This window comes from Crinia signifera, chromosome 8 (assembly GCF_055691185.1).
Source record: "Crinia signifera chromosome 8, ASM5569118v1, whole genome shotgun sequence".
Classification (NCBI taxonomy): domain Eukaryota; kingdom Metazoa; phylum Chordata; class Amphibia; order Anura; family Myobatrachidae; genus Crinia; species Crinia signifera.
In genome coordinates this window covers 148,345,724-148,372,085 of record NC_139224.1, presented here as the reverse complement: position 1 = coordinate 148,372,085, position 26,362 = coordinate 148,345,724, and the positions used below count along the sequence as shown (strand labels likewise).

General features: G+C 46.9%; 1 protein-coding gene across 3 annotated transcripts in view; it reads left to right on the top strand.

The window, feature by feature from the left end:
* Positions 1-26,362, top strand: part of LOC146026580 (cytosolic carboxypeptidase 6-like) — a 1,552,889-nt gene that overhangs the window by 1,204,802 nt on the left and 321,725 nt on the right. For all 3 annotated transcript variants that reach the window (XM_083157364.1, XM_083157363.1, XM_083157362.1), the window contains one exon: positions 12,706-12,795. In XM_083157364.1, the coding sequence (XP_083013490.1) occupies positions 12,706-12,795 (90 nt within the window). The remainder of the gene's footprint in view (positions 1-12,705; positions 12,796-26,362) is intronic.

The window sequence follows — 26,362 nt, the reverse complement described above, 5'->3', positions numbered from 1 at the left end:
TATTTCAGCTATGAATATTTGGGCCAATTTAGGAGCAGACGGAAGGCCCTTCAATGGAACGAAATGGGCCATCTTGGAGAAACGGTCGATGACGACCCAGATCGTGTTGAACCCTTGTGAAAGAGGCAGATCGGTGACAAAGTCCATCGATATGTGTGACCAGGGTGACTCAGGTATGGATAATGGTTGTAAAAGACCAGCTGGTGCTTGACGAGAAGATTTGTGACGAGAACACTGGGTACAGGATGCTATGAAGTCAGTGACATCTTTCCTCATGGACGGCCACCAGTACGCTCTTTTAATGAATTCTAAAGTTTTCTTTGTACCGCAATGACCAGAAAAACGAGAGGAGTGTGCCCACTGAAGCAAAGATGATCTGAGTCCAGGATCAACAAAAGTCTTTCCTCTAGGAATGCATACTACAGCAGTCTTGGCAAACACTGTAGGGCTGAGAACTGGGCTTATGGTACGATCTTCTGTAGAGGACGTGAAAGATCTGGAGAGTGCGTCCGCTTTGCCATTTTGAGACCCAGGACGGAAAGATAACACAAACTCGAACCTCGTGAAGAATAAGGCCCATCGGGCTAGTCTGGGGTTCAGACACTGGGCGTTCTGCAAATATAACAAGTTTTTATGGTCTGTGATGACGGATATAGGAAACTTAGCCCCTTCCAACAAGTACCGCCATTCTTCAAAGGCCAATTTAATGGCTAGTAATTCTTGTTCACCAATGGGGTAGTTCATCTCGGCTGGCAGAAACTTCCTGGAGAAGAACCCACATGGGTGTAGGTGACCGTCCTCAGACTTCTGTGAAAGTACAGCTCCAACCCCAACAGAAGAGGCATCTACCTCCAGAATAAACGGGCGAGAACAATCAGGCTGTAGAAGAATTGGAGCTGAAGTAAATACACTTTTTAATTGCTGAAATGCAGCCACCGCTTAGGGAGACCACTTGTCAGGATTGGCTCCTTTGTGAGTCAACGCTGTGATGGGACAAATGATGGAAGAAAAATTTTTGATGAATTTCCTATAATAATTGGAAAAGCCAATGAAGCGTTGAACCGCCTTTAGGGTATGAGGTTGTGGCCAATCAAGAACTGCTTGCACTTTAGAAGGATCCATGCTTAACCCGGTACCTGAAATGATGTAACCAAGAAAAGGAACTGAAGATTTCTCAAATTCGCATTTCTCCAATTTACAGTATAGCTGGTTGGATCGCAATCGCTGTAACACTTCCTTCACGTGCTGACGGTGTTCCGGAATATTCTGAGAAAAAATAAGAATGTCATCGAGATAAACAACCACGGAATAATACAGTAAATCACGGAATAATTAGTTCATGAATTCTTGGAATACTGCTGGAGCATTGCTGAGACCAAACGGCATAACAAGGTACTCGTAGTGGCCGTCTCTAGTATTAAAAGCTGTCTTCCACTCATCGCCTGCTCGGATACGGATAAGGTTATAGGCTCCTCTGAGATCCAATTTAGTGAAGACTTTAGCCCCTTTGATTCGGTCAAACAACTCAGTCACCAAGGGTAACGGGTACTTATTTTTGACTGTTATGTTATTCAGTCCCCTATAATCAATACAGGGCCTCAGACCTCCATCTTTTTTTTTAACGAAAAAGAATCCGGCTCCTGCTGGAGACGTGGAAGGCCGGATGAAGCCTTTTAATAAGTTCTCTTTAATATACTGGGACATGGCTTCTGTCTCTGGCAAAGAAAGCGGATAGGTTCGGCCCTTTGGAGGCATTTTACCTGGAATAAGGTCGATGGGACAGTCCCAGCACCGATGCGGAGGTAATTTGTCGGCTGAACCTTTACAGAAGACGTCGGAGAAGGCTTGATAGGCTTGAGGAAGAAGATCAGGAGACGTAGGCGAGGTGGACTGGATGCGCACTAATTCGGGAAGACAGGTATGACGGCAGTTCGTACCCCAGGACAGGACCTCCATAGTACTCCAATTGATTTTTGGAGAATGCTGCTGGAGCCAAGGAAACCCCAACACTACAGGATGGTTCGCTTTAGGAATAATGAAAAAAGACAATTCTTCCTGATGCAACACCCCAACTTGAATCTTGATGGGTAGAGTTCGATGAGTAATGGAGGCTTGAGGAATAAGACTCCCATCTACGGCAGATAAATGGAGTGGCTGCGAAAGTTTCTGAGAGTCCAGGCCATGATAGGACACAAACTGGGCTGAAATAAAATTGGCGGCTGCCCCAGAGTCCAGTAAAGCAGATACTGCGAGTGACCCGTTGGGTAACACCACCTGTATGGACAGCAAAGAGTCGGACTTGATTGGAGAAGTTTCTACTCGTCCTAGGTTGGCCTCTCCGCAACCAACTAGGACCGGGAGTTTAACGGACGACGGGTACATTTGGCTAATAGATGACCAGATTCCCCACAGTACAAGCATAAATTCTGTCGCCGTCTTCTCTGGCGTTCTTCGGGAGTTAGGCGAGTATGATTGATCTGCATAGGCTCATCAGAAGAATTTGGAGGAGGAGTAGGCCCTAGGCGAGGAGAAACGGGAATAGACTTGCCTCGCTCTTGCCGGGATCTCTCTAGTTGACGCTCACGGAAACGGAGGTCCAACCTATTGCAGAGCGATATGACCTCACCCAGCGAGGTAGGAAGATCTCGGGTGGCTAACTCGTCCTTCATGCGTTCAGATAACCGTGCCAAGAAAGTGGAAATTAGCGCCTCCTCATTCCATTTCAGTTCAGATGCCACAGTTTGAAAGTGGATAACATATTGAGAAACGGAGCGGGAGCCTTGACGAATCCGCAGGATTTCTGAAGCAGCAGAAGATACTCGTCCCGGTTCGTCAAAAATTTTTCTGAATTGAGAAATAAAGTCGGAGTACTTGGAGAGCAGAGGATCATTTCTTTCCCAAAGTGGGGAGACCCAGTCCAATGCAGAATCTGATAATAAAGAGACAATGTAAGATACTTTAACACGATCAGAAGGAAAGTTCATTGGTTGCAGGAAAAAATGTACTTCACATTGATTGATAAACCCCCGGCAGGTACGAGGGGTACCATTATACTTAGAAGGGGTAGACAATCGTAAAGACGGGGAGACAGTCTGTGACGGAGGATTTGAGGATTGCCTTTGAGATATGCCTTGGAGGGCTTGAGTAACTTGCTGCTGGGATTCCTCCAGTGCTCGCAGCCGAGCGACCACATTTTGGAAGAACTCCTGGCTGGCGGACGGATCCATTAGGCCAGTGCTTACTGTCACGCTAGGGGTACCTTGTGGATCTGTCTGAGGCCTGGAGGTTGGGTGTTTGCGGCTTGAAGGAGACTGGAGAATAGCAGGTTTGACATAACTCTTTATTGTAGCACCAACATGAGAAGGCAAGACCATATATGAAACTGTAGATCGGAAAACCCAGTGAAGTACCTGGGCAACAACTGAAAGTCCAGAATGATGGGAGAGATCCCAGAGTCTCTGTTAGCTTACTGGGGAACACAAAGACTGACTGTGGGGGCAGACGGCAATGGGCAGGAGACGCCGGAAGTCAGCGACATCCGATGACTGACAGCAGGTGCAGATGCAGACAGCAGGATGGAGAAGCGTCAGCGGGCACGGAGGGCTGGCAGTAGATGCAGGTGCTGACAGCAGGATAGTGGGGCGTCAGCAGGCACAGAAGACTGGCAGTAGGTGCGGAGGCAGACAGCAGGATGGTGAGGCGTCAGCAGGCACGGAAGACTGGCAGTAGGTGCGGAGGCAGACAGCAGGATGGTGAGGCGTCCGCAGGCACGTAAGACTGGCAGTAGGTGCGGAGGCAGACAGCAGGATGGTGAGGCGTCCGCAGGCACGGAAGACTGGCAGTAGGTGCAACTTGGACCACAGGCAGACGTGATGATGTGTCAACAGACACGCAGGACTGACGACAGGAGCAGCGGGTCGACAGCAGGAGTGGAGATGTGACAACAGGCACGCAGGGCTGGCAGCAGGTGCAACTGGTCGACAGCAGGAGTGGAGATGTGTCAACAGACACGCAGGGCTGGCAGCAGGTGCAGCTGGTCGACAGCAGGAGTGGAGATGTGTCAACAGACACGCAGGGCTGGCAGCAGGTGCAGCTGGTCGACAGCAGGAGTGGAGATGTGTCAACAGACACGCAGGGCTGGCAACAGGTGCAGCTGGTCGACAGCAGGAGTGGAGATGTGTCAACAGACACGCAGGGCTGGCAACAGGTGCAGCTGGTCGACAGCAGGAGTGGAGATGTGTCAACAGACACGCAGGACTGCAGCATGTGCAGAGGCTTGAGAGACTGTAGCAAACCTGAAAGGGCTGGAGGCAGAGTGCAATTGCAAAGTCCAGGGAACAGGTGTGACGCTGTAAGGGCTGGGAGCAGAATGCAAATGCAGGTATCCAGATATCAGGTGTTGAACTGCAGGTAACGAAGACAGGGATCAGGGATATCACAGGGCAAGGACAGGAGCACAGGCTGAAGCTTCCTCCACAGGGATTGACAACAAAGCACTGGCGCTTGTATGCCCCAGAGGGCTCTGCTTTATCCCCCAGGGCAGATCTTGATTGGAGGAGCTGAACTGGGGTTCTGAACCATTGGCTGGCTACGACAACATGGCGGCGCCCGGACTGGAGACAAACAACTTTGGCTAGCTCTCATGCTGGACGCGTGTGCCGCAGGCCCCAGAAGGATGGTCGCGGCCGGAAGACCTAGACGCCGCGCTCCCCGCCCTGCACCCGGACGGATGGCCCGCAGGCCCCGCCGCCGGAGATGAACAGGTGAGCGGCGCGTCCTAACCGCGGCCGTGACAAGCTGTCAATGACTGTCACCCCTGCAGCTTCCGCTCCAATTCTTCTCCCCACTTTCACCTCAGCCCGCCCCCCCCTTTAATCATGTGGTGCCGGCTCCCGGCGTGCTCCCCCGACGTCACACACAACAACAGCGCGCACAATATTTCAAATGTCCACTCGGTTAGAGAGGACACCAGGAGGGGAGTGGGAGCGTGCTCTGCGCTGCGCTCTGCTCCTCTCCCCATAGAAGCAGCTGCACCGCTCTCCATCTCTCCCTGCAGCACCAGCAGCGAAGGCTCATATAAAAATCTACAGTAAGTGGCACTTTTGGGGGCATTGCTTAAGGGACACTACAAGTGGCAGTATGTGGGGGCATTACGCATAATGTGTGGCTTAATGTGTAAGGGCCATTACGGTGTGCAGCATCATGTGTAAAGGTCATTATGTGTGCAGCATCATGTGTAAGGGGCATTATGTGTGCAGCATCATGTGTAATGGGTACTATGGTGCGCGGAATCAGGTGTAATGGGTACTATGGTGTGCGGCATCATATGTAATGGGTACTATGGTGTGCGGCATCATGTGTAATGGGTACTATAGTGTGCGGCATCATGTGTAATGGGTACTATGGTGCCATCAAGCAAGAACCCCCTAGCAATGAGCATGTAGGTAAGCAGCACTTATGTGGCAAATATGTAAAGGGCATTACGGTTTGTTATATAGTATAATGGGCATCATGATGTGTGGCACAATGTGTAATGGGCATTATGGTGTGTGGCCTTATGTGTAATTGGAATTACGGCGTGTGGCTTTATGTGTAATGGTTATTACGGAGTTTGCTAAAATGTGTAATGGGCATTACTGTGTATGGTCTAAAGTGTAATACCACACCCCTTTTTGTGATGCCATGCATCCTTCCCATGAGGCCACGCCCCCTTTTTGCAGCGCAGCTACGCCGCGCAAAGGTCCCCCTGCTGTTATTTCTAGATATGGGACCATCCATTACCATAATTCTAGATTCGCCTATGGTAATACTGTAGGTCTGATAACTATACACCATTAATCAGAAAAGAATATTACAGTACATGTAATTTGAAACTGATTTATGTGTTAAGGTCTGATCTGGCCTGTTTTCATCTGATTCGGATGGATTAGCCCGATATATATCGGATGAAAACTCGCAATATCTGATTTTTTTATACATCCGATCTGACCCGATGTGCAGCACATATGATCTATCGGATCGGACCCATCAGCGGCATATAGCAGGCGCTTTTTAGCATCCACGATGTATAGCATCTGATCAGGGCAGGAGAGGTGCTCTCCCGGCTCTGTGCCTCTGAGACACCCCCCCCCCCCTTTCCTCCCCCCAGTTTGGCCAGCCTAGCTCTAGACGCATACCTCCCAACATGACCCTCTCCAGGAGGGACACAGTGCTCTGCTCCTGGACTTCCATACTTAATGTATGATTACCATCCCCTTGTGTTGAAACACCTTTCTTACCACTTAACACAGGTGATGGCAATCATAAATTAAGAGGGAAGTCCAGGAACAGAGCATTGTGTCCCTCCTGGAATGGGTCATGTTGGGAGGTATTTAGAAGTATTATCCTGTGCTGTCAGTATTTGAGGGGAATACATACAAAGTTATTGTATCGCATTAAATGTCATTCATCTGTCTTTTTCCCCCCGAATAACAGTCATTGACGCACTGACGTTTTATTTTCAGCCTTTCCATCCATCGTAAAGAGGAATACAGGTTACTGTTTTTAAATAATCCAGTTTCTCTGACCTATGAGAAGATGCTAATGTAAAAAGCGCACTTTAATAGGAATACTTTTCTCTTTCGTTAAATTAAATCTCCGAAGCCCAGTAGCATTTTTGGTGCTTATATGTAAATGTCAGCAGGGATTTGAGATTAAAAGCTGTATTTTTATACAAGTCAATGAAGATCTCCAAAGGATAAAGAACTTTTCAAACAGAGATTCCACCAGCCTTGCAGAGAGACAGCAGCACCTCCCTGCGTAACACGGAAACATGTCTGATGGCCCGTCTCTCTCTTTTATTGGAATATATTATTTAACCCTTGTGCCTCCAGAGCTATGTGTTACCTTGAAACTAAAACACTGTTCTACAGTACCTTCATTAAAATATCCCCCAGGTTGACAGCAGTTGGTTCATTGCAGCAGCTAATGCTGAGCCTGTTGGGGTGGCTTGGAGTTAATCTTTATTTTCACATCATTTAATGTTCCTGAGTGATTAGGAGGTTTATGCAGATATATGAAACAATTTAGCTCCAGATGTAGACGGGAAGGATTTTCAGAGCTGCGGTGTTAAACGTTCAGTGTAAATAATTAACAGGTGACTGGAGCCTCAAAGTCAAACCAAAGCCTCATAATTTAAAGGGGCTTCTCACTGTATTTATTAAACCTTTTTATTACATTGGGACAATTAATTCTATGGAGCAGTGCTCTCTGTTGGGGAACATGCACAGTGATAAAACAGGTATTACAGACAAAGGAAGCATTAAGAGGGCTCTACTTGCGAGTTTACAATCTTGAATGGTCTTTAAAGTGGAATCACCACCTATTACCATCTATATTGATCAGCATTTTTATTCACCACCTTGTATAACAGGTATGTCTGCAGGAGCACCAATAAGAAGCCACAATGTGATAGTCCTTCTTATTGGTTCATTCTCCAAACTATCCATAACAGGGGTGGCTAAACCGGTCCTCGAGATCTACCAATGGTTCACGTTTTCCAAATCACACCTAGCTGGTGTACAACTGCAGTCATTACTAACTGTCACATTTTCAAACCTGCTGCATTCATTCCTACTGTAGAGCCACAGGTTGCCTGAGACACATGATCTGTTGGTACATCTTGAGGACAGGTTTGGCCACCCCTGGTCCATATTGTCAACATGGATCATACAATTGCTGCACAGAGGGGAGGAGCTTTAATGCTTTGCTTCATTCCTATTGGTGGCAGTGCAGGATTAATTCATCGATCTATGTCCTACTGCAACTGTTACCGAACATACTGCTTTATATTTCTGGATTTCTACTGTGCTTTTCACCAATTTTTTTGGTACTTGTGAGTTATCCGGGCTGACGATTTTTTCATCGCGCCCGAAAAATCGCGGGCATCGCATCGGTCGCGGCCATTATAAGGGGCCGCAACGCGACCGACGCGATGCCCGCGATTTCCCATAGACAGTAATGTTAAAAGACGCGATGGACCCGATTTCCCATAGACAGCAATGTTAAAATTATTACAGTAATGTTAAATGATGTGCAAAATAAAATGACAATGTGAAATGGGCCAATATGGCCATTTCACATTGGATATGTTTTAAAAAAAAAATGTTTCATGGCCCCGTTAACGCCACCCCGCTATTGACGCCAACCCGAAGCGTGGCGAGCGCAGCGAGCCCAAGGGGCGGCGGTACGCGTCCTCCGACCTTTTCATACCCCTACTATCCACGTCGGCGTAGAGTTGAGAATAGAAAGTGTGGCGAGCCCGAAGCGTAGCGAGCGCAGCGAGCCCCGCGAGGGGACGCGGACACCTGTGAAGCCCGCGAGGGGACGCGGATACCTGTGAAGGTATCCGCGTCCGCTCGCCACGCTTCGGGCTCGGTGGCTCGCTTCGCTCGCCACACTTTCTATTCTCAACTCCACGCCGACGTGGATAGTAGCGGTATGAAAAGGTCGGAGGACGCGTACCACCGGCCCTTGGGCACGCTGCGCTCGCCACGCTTCGGGTTGGCGTCAATAGTGTTGTGGCATTAACGGTGGTGGGGGGCCATGAAACATTTTTTTTTTTTTAAACATATCCAATGTGAAATGGCCATATTGGCCCATTTCACATTGTCATTTTATTTTGCACATCATTTAACATTACTGTCATACATTTAACATGGGAAATCGGGTCCAGTAATTTTAACATTACTGTCTATGGGAACTAACGGCCGTGACCGACGCGATGCCCGCGATTTGGGGGTAAATCGCGGGCATCGCGTCGGTCGGGTGTCCTTAAGTTAACTAAACTTAAGGACAAAATCGGCAGCCCGGATAATTCACATGTACCATTTTTTTCACCATTTTTTTCAGTACAGGGGGGGGGGGGGGCATTTAATTTGCTGCCTTTGGATAAGATTTCCTAATTTTGTGTTTACTGTGTTTGGCCTGAGTATCTAGTGCTAGCATTCTTTACAATAGCAAGTGGAAAGGCGATGAGTTGGATATCTAATAAATGGGTTTTGATCAATTTGTATACAATTAAAAGATTTAGAAGAAAGATAGTGGCAGTCCAGTAATTCAGCGTAGCCATCTTCTGTGTATACATAAATCTGTAAGCGACACTAAAGTTGTCTGAAGTCTGTCTGAATATTTGTCAGGTCCGCTATATACTGAGTCCATAGAATTTCCTTTACACTGGTCAGGTAAAGCTGGTATCAGAAATTGTTAGATCAAGGACTGACAAATATCCCCCCCCCCCCCCCCCCTCATTGTCTCCTGTCCACCTCAAAATTAACCCCCTCCCCATTATATACAAATAACCTAGTGCATCCGGGCAGACCACAATACTACATGTAGAGCTGCACTAGGGACCACAAGCATTGGTGGCTTCTAGTTCTGCAGTCAGTGTGTGATGGCCTTGGGTAAGCCTGTAGTGCTGATATAGAGTAGTTCCAATCCCATCCACTCTGCTGCTGGGTGCACATTACAGGGAGGTGGAAGGCCGCACCTATCATTCCACTCCTCACCCCTCATCCTACTTACTCTGCCTCTACTGACCCATTTACACATTGTGCTAAGAGCAGATCTCTATGCTCACTCCACTCGCACCCTCCTCCCTCTCTTCGGTCTGTCTGTCCACAACCATATTATTTCCAATCACTGCAACGCTGTTGGCAGAAGCATCATATCCTCCAGTCCCCACACTATAATCTCCGACCACCACTGCACGCCTGCCAATACTACCATCCTCTTTTGATACCACTACTAAGAGTCACTGCAGCAGTTAAACGACCACCCACCCACTTAGCTATGCGCCTGCAGCCGCAGTGCTGGGTCTGCAGTAGGGGTGGACCTCCCCATCTCTTTTTCTGCAGCCAGACCTGGGACTCCTGTCCCTGCAGCCCCCCTGATGGCGGCCCTGTAGTTATTCTACTGTGCTCTGTGATTACGGTAGAACTGAGGACACGTATGACCACATTCCAACAGTGAGTGCAACATTATGGTGAAATGCATAGAGGCAAATATTTCACACAACAGTGTAGCTCACCTGTAACTTCTGTTTTGGATATACAGTAGTTCCTCTTATTGCAAACACACAAGAAATCTGCTAAATGTGAAATGTAGAAATATAACCGCAGAAAGTTCCATCCGCTTATAGCTTTCTGCAAGTTCCACTCCTTGGATGTATTCCAGTTGATAACTGAAGGCAGTTTTGGAAGTGAAATTGTAATTTTTTTCTGTATTGAACCCAAATGTCATATCTGTAATGTACAAGCTGTAAAATAGCCTTTAAAGAGTAGTCTTTGATTCTTGTTTACCAAACGGAACATGATTAATAACTTTTTCCAAACACTCTTATAGTGTTTTATTACAAGCACGTTGCAGAGGCAGAGGCTAAACTGTCCCGGTGGCTGGGGAGAAAGGACACAGGATAACTGGCATGTAATCTACTCTTTGGCTCTTTTTTTGACACATACTGTAACACAGTAACAATGTTTTGAGCGGTACAATGTAGGAAGGGGTGTATTAAGAGTAGATGGCACCCTTGCCCCCCTCCTCTCTAGCCGGGCGTTCAGGTCTCTGGTACATTGAACACTAGAGCATGCGCAAGTCTCTGGGATAATGGCGTGACAGCCATTTTCCTGGTGTTTTCCCTACTGCACATGTGCAAAATGCCAGGGAAATTACAGTTTTCCCAGTGATTTGTGCAGTGCTGCTGCTACAGAGGTAAGTAATGAAATGTTTTGCAGGGTGTGGGGCCCCCTGAATACAGGGGCCAATGTGCACATTACTGAATGTAGGATACATTCCTGTTTTTACATGATGTAACCACTAATGGCAACTTTTTTTTTATTTGAATACATTCAGAGTATGTTTTTGCTATCAGACTTTGGTCAGGATGCACTAAGATCCACCGCACATCGCTGGCTACTGCATAGATAATTATTGTATAATTATTGCAAAGGACAGCTCTTGCGTTAAGAGCTTCCCTTTGCGTTACGCCGGTGATGTGGCAGCGGGTCCCTGGTGGTAACCAGGTGGGGGCAACAGATGTTGGGGCAGATATATTAAGCCTTAACAAGAGATAAATGCGAGGGTGATAAGGAGAGATAAACGTCCAGCCAATCAGCTCCTTACTGACTTTTTTCCAAAAACAGCCTGTAACATGGCAGTTAGCAGGTGATTGGCTGGACGTTTATCTCTCCTTATCACCCTTGGATTTATCTCGTTAAAGTTTAATACATCTGCCCCAGAGTTTGATGAAAGTGTTATGAATCTATGAATCTGTTGACAGCCCAGTGCCATAGTTGCCCCCCCCCCCCCCTACACACACACAGACCCGGTGCCATGATGTCATAGAGGACAGAAGTTCCTTGCATAGTCGCTGAGCTGTTCGCAATGATCAGGGTAGCTAGGGGTGGGGACTGGGGTCGCCCATGGGAACGCCCAGCGGTTTATGGGTGTCCCCATGAAAATGCTGGGCATTCCCATGGGTATGTGGATGGGCCAATGCCTGTCGGGGGGGGCGGTTGACATCACAGGATCAGCCGCCCTCCCAGTCTTTGTCCATACGCTCACAAATAAAAGTCAGTTTCCACTGTCTTTTATTTGTGGAGGCAGGAGACAACATTCGATGGTCGGTGACATGCAAGAGGATGTGTTTTCATTACATGCCTTTAAAATGGCATTGCACATCGGGGGCATGGCTAAAACGGCACAATCGCTCTGGCCACGCCCTCATACAAGTAGCCACACATGTGGCTCTACCCCGCCCCACCACTTTTCACTTCCTCCCCCCCCCCCCCTCCCTCCCTGAGCTGGCTGCCCTCTCCTGGAAAGGGCAGTCAGAAAGTAGGTACCATATATACTCGAGTATAAGCCTACTTTTTCAGAACATTTTTTATGCAGAAAAAGCCCCCTCGGCTTATACTCGAGTGAGGGTCCCACTTGAGTCAATACGTTTTCCCAGTTTTTTGGTTGTAAAATTAGGTGCCTCGGCTTATATTCGGGTCAACTTATACTCGAGTATATACGGTAAGTATGATGTATGGCCAGTAACGGGCACGGCAATGTGTCATTTTTATTTTACCGCACATCATTAAATACTTCCTCTGCTACAAAGTTATTAAACTCATCTGGGTGATGGACAGTCCAGTGTGGGGGGAAAGGTTTGCGCCCCCTTACTATTATACAATGTAAATGTCCACAGGGTCTGTTTACCCATCACAGGCTGTTGAATATTCCCTTCCTGCAGAGCCGGCTTAATATAAAACTCTTATTGGAGGCTGATTGGAAATTCTGGTGTGTTAATCTTAGCACTGCCTGCTTCATATTTATTCAGATTTTAGATACAGCTCCAGCCTGGGACTCAGCATTCACACATGAGAGTTTTCATTCCTAATATTACAGTACATAGAGATAACTTGGCTTTTTTTTTTTTTTTTTTTTTTAAGTAATGAGCCGCTTCCCCAATACAATCTTATGAGAAAAGTGAATGCTTTAAACAAGGGTTAACTTGTCATTCTCTGCTCCCGCTAACGCAAGAGGAGCGGGTGCGGGCGATTTGTTTAATAATGGATTCAAAGAAATTCATAATTTATGGCGTATTTTAATAAAAGGGGACATATTAATATTAATGTTCCAATCTGCAGCACTGAATTGATGAGGTCTGTCTCTTTCTTCTAGAGAACCTGGTGTCGGAAGCTGAGCAGAGGGTCGTGTTTATAACTGCCCGAGTTCACCCTGGGGAAACGCCATCTTCCTTTGTGTGTCAGGGTGAGTGACTGGCATTATCTATCTCCCTTCAGGCAAAATCAGCACAGGAGGTTTTGGGCAAGAGACGGGGGCATTACACACATGAGCAGCGCCAGGCAGTGGAATGTCACTGGAAGTGGCTGGTGTCCTCGTCCCGTGCTAGCAAATGTTCCAAACTTCCGTCTCAACTCAAGCTGTGGTCACAGAGGGTCCCGAGTATCAGTATGTGACAGTACAGTGCTCATTAAAAGAGTCTCAGTAAGAAAGTGGAGATTTCTTTGATGTAGATAGAACATGATCAACTTTTATTGAAAGCAGGCTCAGATGTACTGTGGTTCTGCAAACACTGTGGAACTACAAGGCCCAGAATCCCATTGATAATTGGGTGTAGCCAACATTTTTGATGCCTACTATGACACTAGGAGATATGGCAAACCTTCTACAGAGGACAACTGGAGGAATGGCGCATTTCAACCAATCAGATTCAAGCTATTATTTTATAGAATATAAACAGAATCTGATTGGCTGCAATGCTTTAACTTTCTTACGTATAAGGTTTGATAAATCTCAACCAAGCAAGATGGAATGATAATGGCTTAATTCGCTCATTATACTGTACACAGCTAATACAATGGGGATGCAGTTTAAATCCCGGCGGTCGGGATCCCTCCACGACACCCCTGGAGGGAGAATAAATTAGTGTGCCGAGCGTAGCAAGGCACCGGGCCTGCTGCGTGGCGAGCGCAGCGAGCCCGCAAGGGGGGGGCGATCCACGCCCCCCCCCCCTTGTCGGGGATTTCGGCGGTCGGGATTCCGGCGTCGGGATTTTGAACGCCGGGATCCCGACCGTACTGAATCCAATACAATGCAGTGTCCCCAAAAAACACCTGGGTACTTGTTTCCTAGCACGGCGCCCACGATATTCAGACGTATGGCATCTTATGCATTGTATCGTATCGCATACCATATACACGCATGCGATACGATGCGATTTTAAATTGAATAAGCATCCTAATGGTTTTTTTCAATGGTAAATGGCCCCCCTATACAATTTTTATTGTATAAGCACCCTAATGGGTGCTTACAATGTTAAATGCACCCCCACGCCACCCACACTATCAACGCTAACCCGAAGCGTGGTGAGCGCAGCAAGCTCGCAAGGTGCGGCGGTACGCGTCCTCTGACCTTTTCATAACCCCACTATCCACGTCGGCGTGGAGTTGACATTATATAGTGTGGCAAGTGCAGCAAGCCCCGCGAGGGGGCGCGTATTACTTTACATGTATTCCGCATCCCCTCGTGGGGCTCGCTGTGCTCGCCACGCTTCGGGCTCGGTGGTTCGCTGCTCTCGCCACACTATCTAAAATCAACTCCACGCCGACGTGGATAGTGGGGGTATGAAAAGGTCGGAGGACGCGTACCGCCGCACCTTGCGGGCTCGCTGCGCTCGCCACGCTTCAGGTTGGCGTTGATAGTGTGGGTGACGTGGGGTGCATTTAACATTGTAAGCACCCATTGGGGTGCTTATAGAATTAAAATCACGGGGCTCGCTACGCTCGCCACACTATCTAAAATCAACTCCACGCCGACGTGGATAGTGGGGGTATGAAAAGGTCGGAGGACGCGTACCGCCGCACCTTGCGGGCTCGCTGCGCTCGCCACGCTTCAGGTTGGCGTTGATAGTGTGGGTGACGTGGGGTGCATTTAACATTGTAAGCACCCATTGGGGTGCTTATAGAATTAAAATCACGGGGCTCGCTACGCTCGCCACACTATCTAAAATCAACTCCACGCCGACGTGAATAGTGGGGGTATGAAAAGGTCGGAGGATGCGTACCGCCACCAGATTATATTTAAGGGGCCCTTTTACACTGATGCCCGACCTGGGTCGACCTAGCAATAACCCTGGAAATGAGCTTGGAGTAAAAGGGATATTACTGTTATTTCCCATTTGCTGTCCATGGTTCTGAAACTGATTATGATACAGAAAGCAGAAACAAGTACAGTACTATGGCTCAATAACCGGTCACGCTGGGATTTGCAGTTCTACAACAGCTGGACACCCACAGGTGATCTACATTTCATATGCAATCTGCCTTTTAAGCTACATTATGTCATTTAACCTCATCAGTGATATTCAAAACTTCTAAATCTACTCATGAACTTTGAAACAACAAGTAACAGTTCCTTAGTTAACTGTGTATTAAAGATGTCAATAATGTTGTTATTAGAATTTCTAACCTGCTTTGTCTTTACTAAAGTGCTGCTTCCTGTTACTCATTTGCATACCAGTGCCATAGGCAATATGCAGAAAAAAGTACTCGAGAGCTCTTCAAAGGAAATTAGTCAGTTATCATACTCGATTCACTCACATCATTACTGACGCTACTCTATAATTCAAGCATTTTGTGCAATACTCACTTAAGCGATCATTCACCCATTCAGACATAGTGTATATGACTGGAGTTACACAATAAGACTTGTTTTAGCGATAAGGAATGATGCGTATTACAGGCCAGTGACTTCATTTCTGCTTATACTGTATAAATGATATGACAGTATGGCAGAGTGTGTCCATATTAACAGTCACTGCTACAGGCTGGGCACCTTAAAAACATCGCCATAGGTGGATCTTGTCCTTTCATCGGATACTCTACAAAACCAATTAAACATGGCACAAAACATTTCAGCCTCCTACTCAGATTAAATCCAGGCCTTCAGCACTGATGATTGTGGGCCTAGTTTAGAGAACTACACAAACTGATGGATCTATAATTGTAGGTGGGATCTACTAAAGAAAAATTGTGGCCAAACCGCGAAAATTACCGCTAGCAACATTTCCGAAATGTACTAAGCACCAGAATACGATGTATTCCGGGGCTTGTATGTGATGGGTTATGCAAGCTTTTGTTGGCATTTTCTTATGGGCTTCTCCCTCTGAGAGGGATCTAATTGGATCCCTCCCAGCACCCTACCACTTAGCATATGGGATCCTTTAGCAATGCAAATGAAGGAGTAAGTGCATACCACCTCCTGATTGCATATGCAATCGCATTGCCATTTAAATTGAACAACTTGAACCATTTGTCACAATGCTCCTCTGCCACTGCAGCCTGAGTAAGTCTAACCTTGTGGTGCAGATGGAGCAACACGCACCTGTTTCCAGAAGCGCCGTCCGATCTCGCCCACAAAGAGGCATTCGCTGTTCTGTATGGCAATCACAGCACCTGTGCATGCGCAGTATTGCACCATCTGGCATAATGCGGCCAGTTATATGACCCTCATCTACAGTATCTATATGCATTCACAGTATAATAAAGATCTGCTTTAGTACAGTTAAGCAGTGGTGTCACTACAGGGGTGTGGGCTGCACCAAGGTGCCACCTACTGAGAGGGTGCACTAAAGTGCCGACTCCTGCTTAGTGACTGGAGCAAGGTGCTGCAATGTAACATTATGTGCAGCATCTGGCTCCTATCATCATGCAGGAGCCGGTACCGCAGCCTACACAGTCACTGGGGTCAGCTGCACACCCGAGATCCCCAGAGTGAGGAAAATGGGGGTTGGGCAGTGAAGCCACACCTCCTTTTACCTTTACCGGACATATATAAAGTCCTCCTGCCACACTGGGTGTCTGAGTGCAGGCAAGTGCTTGAACCAGTTCAATGGAGTTGAAATCAGAAGATAGAGACAGAATTGATTTCTCACAATATAAATGCTTTGCACACAATGGTTTATAAAACCTTAATATTTTGGAGAATGCATTCTGCAGCACTGTACATTCCACAGTAATGAAGCAGCTTTCAATTATACCTTCATTATTATTTAATATTGCATGACTGTGATTTTCAGACAAGTGAGACTTGCACATTGTATGTACTACGGGAAGGAACACCAATGAGTTGTCTTATTGATACGCTTTTTAAGTCTCCCGTGGTAATAACAATCTAGTAGACATTGGAGACTACAGAAAGTATGGGTTACATTCAGGGATGAACATTAGGGCTCTTTGTTGTTTAAATGGTAACAAAGGGGAAAGTCTGAGCCGTTTATTGCCTGTTCACTGAAAGACTTTGCCGTCTAAAATGAATATAAAATGTAATTTACAGTCTCCCCAATGGACCTAAATCCTTGTGTTCCTCATGACCAACATCATAACGGATTTGTATTGTTCCACAATGTCACACTTGGGGAAAAACCTGTCAATATTGTGGGATATGAGGCTGATAAAGGTCTTGGCATAACACTCCAATGATTTTAATGCAGCTTTTCAACACCATAGCTGTAAGCACCAGTTCCTTCCCTTCAGCCGATCTGTACATCGATAACACACACACGATGTACCTAACTCCCTCATGTCCCTGGTTCATCCTTGCAGCTTGTATGTATAGATCTTCATGTACTTTATACTAGACTGTGAGGGTCATTTACTCACTACAAAGCGTACATGGATTTCCTGGCCCACGCACACATCAACACGCCATTCCTACAAATATTCCTTTCAACATTAAACAGACATCTAAAAGGAAACATGTTACAGACAAGTTAGTGACATGTAGCGTCGTCAGAGCAATGGGAATGGCGGCATTGCGTGCGCACAAACATAGCCAATTTTTCTTTGTATCCCATAGGTATGCCGGAAAATTGTCATTGTTGCAGTACTGTGTGTGTAACAGCTTGTTTTGGTCTGGTTGGGAAGGGGAAGGATGCAGATATATTTATTAGTGGGGTTTAAAAATATAGTGATATATATGCACATTGTTCCATTCCCTATATGCAATTTGTCTATGTTTCCTGGCCACTGTGTGTGTAAATTGTGTACCTTGTGCCTGATTCAGACTTGATTGCTCTTCTGAAAAGTTGCAGGTGACTGCGGTTAGTTAGCCGCTGCCCAGACAGAACGAAAACCTGCCCCGTGCAAATCTGTGAGAGAATTGCCCGCTATGATCTGTACACATGTGCATTTGTTTGATAATCGAACAGATTGCTAATTCACACAAAAGTGATTCACTCTGAATCAACAACTGGGGCTGGGGAGGTGAGACCCTCTAAGCACTGGGCACCATAGCAGCTGCACCCCTGCACCTATAGTAGCTACAACCTGTAGATAGTAACACAAGTGACTGTGACAGGGAAAGTGGGCTTCCTCATCTTTGGGCCCCATAGCAGCTGCCCTGCACCTATGGTAGCTACACCCTGTATATAGGAACACAAGTGACTGTGACAGGGAAAGTGGGCTTCCTCATCTCTGGGCCCCATAGCAGCTGCACCCCTGCACCTATAGTAGCTACAACCTGTAGATAGTAACACAAGTGACTGTGACAGGGAAAGTGGCCCCTCTCAGCTCTGGGCCCCATAGCAGCTGCATTCCCTGCACCTATAGTAGCTACACCCTGTATATAGTAACACAAGTGACTGTGACAGGGAAAGTGGGCTTCCTCATCTCTGGGCCCCATAGCAGCTGCCCTGCACCTATGGTAACTACACCCCTGTATATAGTAACACAAGTGACTGTGACAGGGAAAGTGGGCTTCCTCATCTCTAGGCCCCATAGCAGCTGCACTCCCTGCACCTATGGTAGCTACACCCTTGTATATAACACATGCAACTGTGACAGGGAAAGTGGGTCTCCTCATCTCTGGGCCCCATAGCACCTGCACTCCCTGCACCTATGGTAGCTACACCCTGTATATAATACAAGTGACTGTGGCAGGGAAAGTGGCCCCTCTCAGCTTTGGGCCTCATAATAGCTGCACCCCCTGCACCTATGGTGGCTACACCCCTGACATACTGTAGGCAAAGGGAAATCTAAAGTTTTGGTAAATTACTGCAAGTGCATATATTTCACCATCTATTATGCAAGAGCCACACGCTGCACTCTGAGGAGACACCTCGCAAATCTCAGTTTCCTGACATCCTTGTATTTTAAATTCTTAAGGTGGCCATACACATGCAGATTTATCTTCAGATCTGGCTGGTTGGAACAAAAACATGGTTATGGATGAGAGCAAATGACAGTTGACCATTTGCTTGGAAATGCTGGAGAACTGACAAACTGTCACTCATCCATAACCATGTTTTTGTTCCAACCAACCAGATCTGAAGATAAATCTTACTAGTGTATGGGCACCTTTAGACTTGCACGGTGCGGGATTTCAATATTGTCAGGTGGTGACTATCTGAACACAGACCTCTGCAAATTCTCCAAGCAGCGACCAAGTCTCAGGACCCAAACAGTTCATGTTTTCCAGCTCACCCATTAGATGCACAGGTGCACTCATTACTCACCAACACATTCTAAAAGATCCACAGGTGAAGTTAATCGTTTAACTTGCAATTTTATGAGGAGACCTGGACACCATGAGCTGTTCGGGGTCCTAAGGACCACGTTCGAGATCCTGTGCTCTTACCATTCACATTTTGCTATTTAAAGATATGGAAAGTAAGTTGTAGTAATGTGGTGTTTTAAGACTGTATAAAGACCTACGTTGAAAATGCTTCCGCTCCAAAAAATGTGTTTAGGTCATGTGACCAGGCAAAGTTAGTCTAGAACCTCACGAAAAGCATTTCATTCATCTCTTGTCAAGTCACCATATTGTTTAGAGAAAGCACTGCCTGCTGGGAGACCAGGGCTGGGATTTCAGATGACTTCAGCATTCATTATTTTTTACCCCACATTACATTGTCATCATGCAGCAACACTATAACCTTGAATATGCAACCACTTGTTTGTTGAATGTAGTTCTACATAAAACAGGAGGTTACGGGCAACCGTTCCACTCAGCAACTTTTATACTTGTTGATTGGAGCTTAATTAATTTAGAATGTCTGTATATTTTTGATTAAACATTTATTGGCATGTATATGCTAATTAAGTAGTACAAACTGTAAACATGCAGGAATATTCATTTGTACATAATTTAGCATCAGATTTTTTTTCCCAGTGATATCAGAGGCTTAACGCAGACTAGTCTCAAGTGGCCCCAAAACTAATTATTTTTTGTTTTCTTCTTATCATTTTTTATCCTACACCAAGACAAGAGGGAAGTCTAAAATGGGTTTTAATTTTACCAGTGAATTAAATATGACAATGGATTCTTAGTTATGATACGTCTTTTAACTGTTCGCGTTCCTGGCCGGCGGCAGACAAGTCACATAAGGATTCCAATTACATACTGTATTCTTGCGCTCTATGGGTCCGATTCAGCCGTGATTGAACGGCCACGAATTCGTGGCGGCCAGCGTCCAGTTAAGATGTCACCCCGCTAAAGTGAAATCCTGCCTTGCAAATCACTGTGCACGCTGTGTGAATGGTTGTGTACGGCTACAAATCCATGTGCAGATGAGCGAATGTGTCCAAAACTCATCATAACAGGCTCACCATCGAATGATAAGCCCAGGACTTACTAGGTGCTGCAATGGAAAAAGGGCATATCTGGGCTGGAGCTGACATCACACCACCTCCCCTAAAACGCTCAGGCACGCCTGGACACTCCCGGCGTTTTTCTTAGGACATCCGCCCACAGATGCCAACTTCCTGTTAATCACCTTGCAAACAGCGTGCATATAGAAATATTTGCAGACTTTCATTGCGGTTCTGCAAACCGTATGCATGCACAGTGCATCGATAATCGGACCGCTATTTGCAACCGTGCGATCAGGGCTATTAGCAGCTCGCCTTGAGGAGTAAGATATAGGCTCTCCTTCTGGTTGATTCGGTCCCCGGCGTGTTTGCACCAGGGACTGATATTTCTGTCCTGCTCATGCATATATTTGCATATGCGCATGTGCAGGGCTTCTGTGCGGGCAACTTTGGAGTCTTGCATACTCTCCGTGGCGCTTGCACAGAGGGGGCAGGAGGAAGGCAGGCAGGGGGTGTTCACATGTCGGCATACCCACCAAAACACTGGGTGCCCCAGGAAAACAGTGGGCATCCCTATGCAAATGCGGGTGGGCACCTGGCTTCCGGGGGGTGGGTGGCTGTTGTCACAGGACGTCAGCCATCCGCCCAATTCTTGGAACAGGAAGCTGCAAGTCTAAAGGTGCCCATACACTGCCTGAGATGTTTCGCAGCAGTGTACGGACACCCGATACCTTGCAGGGACGCATGCAATCCGTTGTGATGGATCCCATACATCCCTGCTTCCAACCCGCCTCACCGCCTGGAGGAACGGGTGGTCGGACGGCCTGCCAGTCCAACCACATGGTTGAGTCTGATGCGCACGGGACCACGCATCGGACCCGACGGCATGTCAGGGAGAGGCGATTTGGTCGGATTTAACGGGCCGATCGGTCGCAATCGGCCGAAATCGGACCAAATCACCTTGATGTATGGGGGCCTTTAGTCAACAGAGACTGACTCGGATTTGTGAGCACTATAGAAATCAGTCGATGGTCGGCGACATCAAATGATTTCGAGCTCGCACAGTAATTATCCTATATATATATATATATAGAGAGAGAGAGCAGTGACAAGCAACAGAGCAACTTGTTGCAGGAAATGACAGAGTTTATGAGTGTATAGTATTATTTGACATGTTGCTATGATTATTTGCCAAAAAGGTAATGATGCAAAATTATAATTATGTAAATATTGAGTATTTTGTTAACACATAAATAAAAAAGAAAAGGTCTGTAACATTGTGTGCACAGCGTTTTTAAATGAACAATTAATTTGTTTTTAGACAAGCGGAGAGCACACACAATTAGCAAACAATGTATAAATGAGCTAATTACAATATTGTCATTATTTATAGTGTAATATTGAAGAGAGGTTACGGTGTAGCCTCGGGATACATGCGTAGGAATACATGATGGGAAAAGGCAGGATTTATGCTAAGGGCCTGTTATAGAAGTGCACCCAATCTGCGCACAATGCCAATGATGACGCAGATGAACGATTATTTGCTTCTGGGCAAATTGTTGTGGAACCCCCTATGGTGCGTGCATTACCCTGACTGAGCGTTACATTGATTATTGCACCATACAGAACTGAATACGTATGTGCACGCTGGCATCGGAACTCAACAGGCAAAGCGATTGGTGTTCCTGGGCGGAGACTGAGAGGCAACCTGATGTCCACCTCATGGGCATGATTTGGGTGTGTCGTGGTCATCAGGGGCGTAACTCGATATTCTAGGCCCCATAGCAAAAGTTTGCAAGGGCAGCTAATGATGATAAATGTATATAACACATTCAACTTATACAGTAAAGCTGGGCCCCCTTCAGCTCTGGGCCCCATAGCAGCTGTACCCGTTGCACCTATAAAAGTTAAGCCCAGAGCCGGCCCTAGGCATAAGCCTATTAGGCAAATGCCTAGGGTGGCAGCCTATGCCTAGGGGCGATCTAAGCTAACACTGGTGGTCCATGGGGCATCCAATGTAAGTGCTGCTGCTGAGACTTCTAAGCCGCCAGTGGTTTATCCAGCCTAGGGCAGCACTGCTGGTCCTGCACTGTGCCGGGTATCTCAGAGTGGGGGAATGGGGCTGTTGGCTGCCCCTAACAAATATGGCCGCTGGTCCCGGAGGAGGGCTGCTGTGCATGCCCAGAAGCTGCACCTCCTCCCATAGGAAGTACGGTAGCATTAGACAGGGGCAGATAGGACTACTGGGATGGTCCCATAGCCCCCTTGGCGTCTCTCACGCTGATCGCCGGAAGCCGCCACTGCTACAGCTATCGAGCACTTCCTAGTGCCTGAGCTGTAGCAGCGTGTGTAGTGAGACTGGGAGCCGCCAGAGGAGAGGACAGATTCCGGCGATGGGACTAGCCTCAACTGCCATGGGCTGCAGCCTGTCGGAGAAGAGTAAATACCTCGGCTGCGCTGTGCCAGACCTGGGTGTGGACCCTCTGTTAGAGAGCCGTGCCATTGTGATATCATGGTGAGCTCACTGTCAGGGGGGGGGGGATAGTCTGGTTGGGTCTGGTTGCTGTGTGTTAGAAGAAGGGGTTTTCAGTGTCATGTGGGAGGAGTGGAGGATGTCTGCATATATAGTATGTGTTCTGTCAGCTATCAGTGGGAGATGTCAGCAGGGGATACATACATCGTTCAGGGTGCTGGCAGTCAAAAGACCGACACTGGCATCGTAATACTAAGAATCCCATCTGGGGCTCCATAGGTGCACTAACCCCCCCCCCCCCCCCCCAATCCTCCCTTGTAGCACTAATGTAGTGTAGGGTATTGACACGTCAGTCATGTAGGGTGTAGAAGGGTCAGTAATATAGGGTAGGGTATAGATGGGTCAGTCGTGTAGGCTATAGATGGATCAGTGGTATGTAGGGGTCAGTAGTGTAGGGTATAGAGAGGTCGGTATTGTAGTGGCGGGTATGTAGGGGTCAGTAGTGTAGGGTATAGAGAGGTCGGTATTGTAGTGGCGGGTATGTAGGGGTCAGTAGTGTAGGGTATAGAGAGGTCGGTATTGTAGTGGCGGGTATGTAGGGTTCATTAGTGTAGAGGCAGGTATAGAGGGGCCAGTAATAGTAGTTCTGTGTATAGAGGGGTCAGTAGTGTAAAGGCGGCTATAGATGGGTCAGTAAAGTAGAAGCAGGTATAGAGGGGTCAGTATTGTAGTTGTGAGCATGATCGCAGCTGACTGGTATAACGGGGTCAGTAGTGTAGAGTAGAACTAACACCGGTGCTAGGGAGCACCAACCAAAATCTTGCCTAGGGCATCAAATTGGCTAGGGCCTGCTCTGGTTACGCCCCTGGTGGGCATGGTAATGTAAGTGGCTGCATTCTTAGAGGATAGGGTGCATGCAAATTAGAGATGTGCAGTTTCTGATTTACTCTGATTTCAAAGCAGGATCTTATTGGCTATCTTAAACTACATGACAGTTGTTGATAGTTGATAGCCATAAAGATCCTGCTTTGAAATCAGAGTAAATCAGAGTAAATCAGAACCTGCACATCTCTAATGCAAATATGTTGATGGTGGACACAATATTGCACCAATAGAGGCCTGTCTAAAACCAAAGGCAATGTATGCGTGCAGAGGCACAAAAAATGGATATCTTAGGACACGCCCCTTCAGACACAAGGTTTTGGCTAAAATTAGCATTTGTGTATTATCGCACATGTCACACTGGCAATGGGCGCTAAAGCAGAGCAGCAGCTTCCACCTATGAACCAGGCTCTAATGCCAGATATATAATAGGCATAATATAATGTCCAATATATCGCTCTAATGTGAATGATAGATCAGGCATACAGTATCACTCAGTCTGTGCACACGACTGCAAGCTCGCGGTCGCCATAGACAGGGTCATCCCAATTGTGCTGCACATCGGCCGACCGCGCTGAGGCAAGTATGTAGGCGAATTCAGTGGGTACCAATTTATTGTACGACCAGATCCTACAGTGTGTATGGACCATAGCATTTCCATCATTCCATGGGTCTTCTGGTTGGCTGGGATACACATTGTTCTGATCTGTACCCAGTCGGGACTTATGTACTAAGCCTCGGACAAAGACAAAGAGCGGGATTCTCTAAAATCCGCAGCCCTCTTCGCCCGGCATCGCATTTCTAATGACCGCATATTCTCTAAAATATGCGGTCATTAACGCAAGGGACAGCTCTTGTGATAAGAGCTGTCCCTTGCGATGCGGCGCCGTTGCTGGACTTCCGGGTCTATGACCCGGGAGTCCGTCTGCGCATGCGCAGACTGACGCGCCGGCCGCAGGGCATGCTGGGAGGGATCCGTGACGGATCCCTCACACACCGCTGCGGTAAGAAGCCCATAGGCTTCTGCAGGGAACCGCCAGCTTTTGCTGGCGATTCCCTCCGCAGCGGTGACACTGCGGAGGGAGGTTAGAAAATACAGAAATGCGGTAAAAACCCCGATAACGGGGTTTTTACCGCATTTCTGTGATAGAGAATCTCACCCAAAGTGGACAGAGATAAAGTACCAACCAGCTCCTAACTGACATTTTTCAAACACTGCATTTGATATGGCAGTATGGAGCTGTTTGGCTGGTACTTTATCACCATTTATTGACTTAGTACATAGACCCCTACTGCAAGTCTCTAGCATAGTGATCCAGGTAATTATTCCAACTTATTTAATATTACATTGATTTATAGTAACTTTACATGTTTATTTTTTATTTATTACCAGTTATTTATATAGCGGACACATATTCCACGGCGCTGTACAGAGAATATTTGAACATTCACAACAGCCCCCCCTTCCCCCAACATTCACACCAGTCCCTGCCCTAGTGGTGCTTACAATCTATATTCCCTACAGCATGTACACACACACACACATGTGTTTATGTGGCTCAAGTGTACATATAGTTATGAATAAATTGAAAAATGCCTTGTAACTCTCCACTATGCATGGTGGGATGGGATGCATTGAGTTTTATGAGGACCTAACAACACTGCTGAAGAAAAGAGAAGCATACTGTAGGTAGGAATAAGAGATAGACCAATCTATATATATCATTGCTCAAGCCTTCAAAGAGCCTTCACTGAGATGTCAAAGATCATTTACGTACTTACAATAAGGAAGATCCATACTATTCAGGCACACGTAAGCCCCATTGTGCAATTTAACGGGCAACTCACGCTTTCTCGTCCCATCTACTGTGGGTTTGTGTAAACACCGAAACAATGTATAAGTCGGTGTCACTTATTAACCCTATAGAAGCATTCCCTCCATTTTCTTCCATAAGAACACACTAATGGCTTAATTTACTCAATAGAGCCAGAGGACTCAGGCCGGTTTCACACATTCCGGCTCCTGCCGAACGGCGAAATCCCGCACGGCCAGGGAGCCATGCCGCACACATAAGTTGTGAATGGACACTATTGTGTCCATTCACATGGGAAGGCCACGGCCCGGCCGCACGGTTGCAGCTGGATCCTGCCACTGGAAGGGACGGCTGCCGGGCTGTGGCCATCCCCTCCATGATAAACTACTGTGTGCGGCACGGCTCCCTGGCCGTGCGGGATTTCACCGTCCGGCAGGAGCCGGAATGTGTGAAACCGGCCTTAGGGCCTTATTTTGGTTCACTCTTTCTGATAAAATCCTTCTTAGATGGACAAAACCATGTGCACTGCAGGTGGGGCAGATGTAACTTGTGCAGAGAGAATTAGATTTGGGGGGGGGGGGGGTTATTTCAAAGTGAGATCTATATTGCAGTGTAAAAATAAAGCAGTCAGTATTTACCCTGCACAGAAACAAAATAACTCACCCAAATCTAATTCTCTCTGCACATTTTACATCTGCCCCCCCCCCCTGCAGTGCACATGGTTTTGTCCATCTAAGAAGGATTTTGTTTGAAAGAGTGAACTAGAATAAGGCCCAAAGTCTATACAATAGGAGTCACCTTTGTGCTTTGGAACAGTTTAATGACGTGGTTGGAACAAGTGCAGATAGACAAGAACGTTACTACAGAAGACAGACGGAAGATACAAAATGCATTCTATTATAAGTACAGACGTGTCATCCTATAATTCCCTTTCCCGGACATAAATTTGCATGGGTTTTGCATGCAGTACTAGACGTCTGGTGATAAGATGTCACAGCTGATGATGAGGTGTCACACACACGCCAGTGTTCAAGCTAAAGTTCTATAGATTCCCTGCT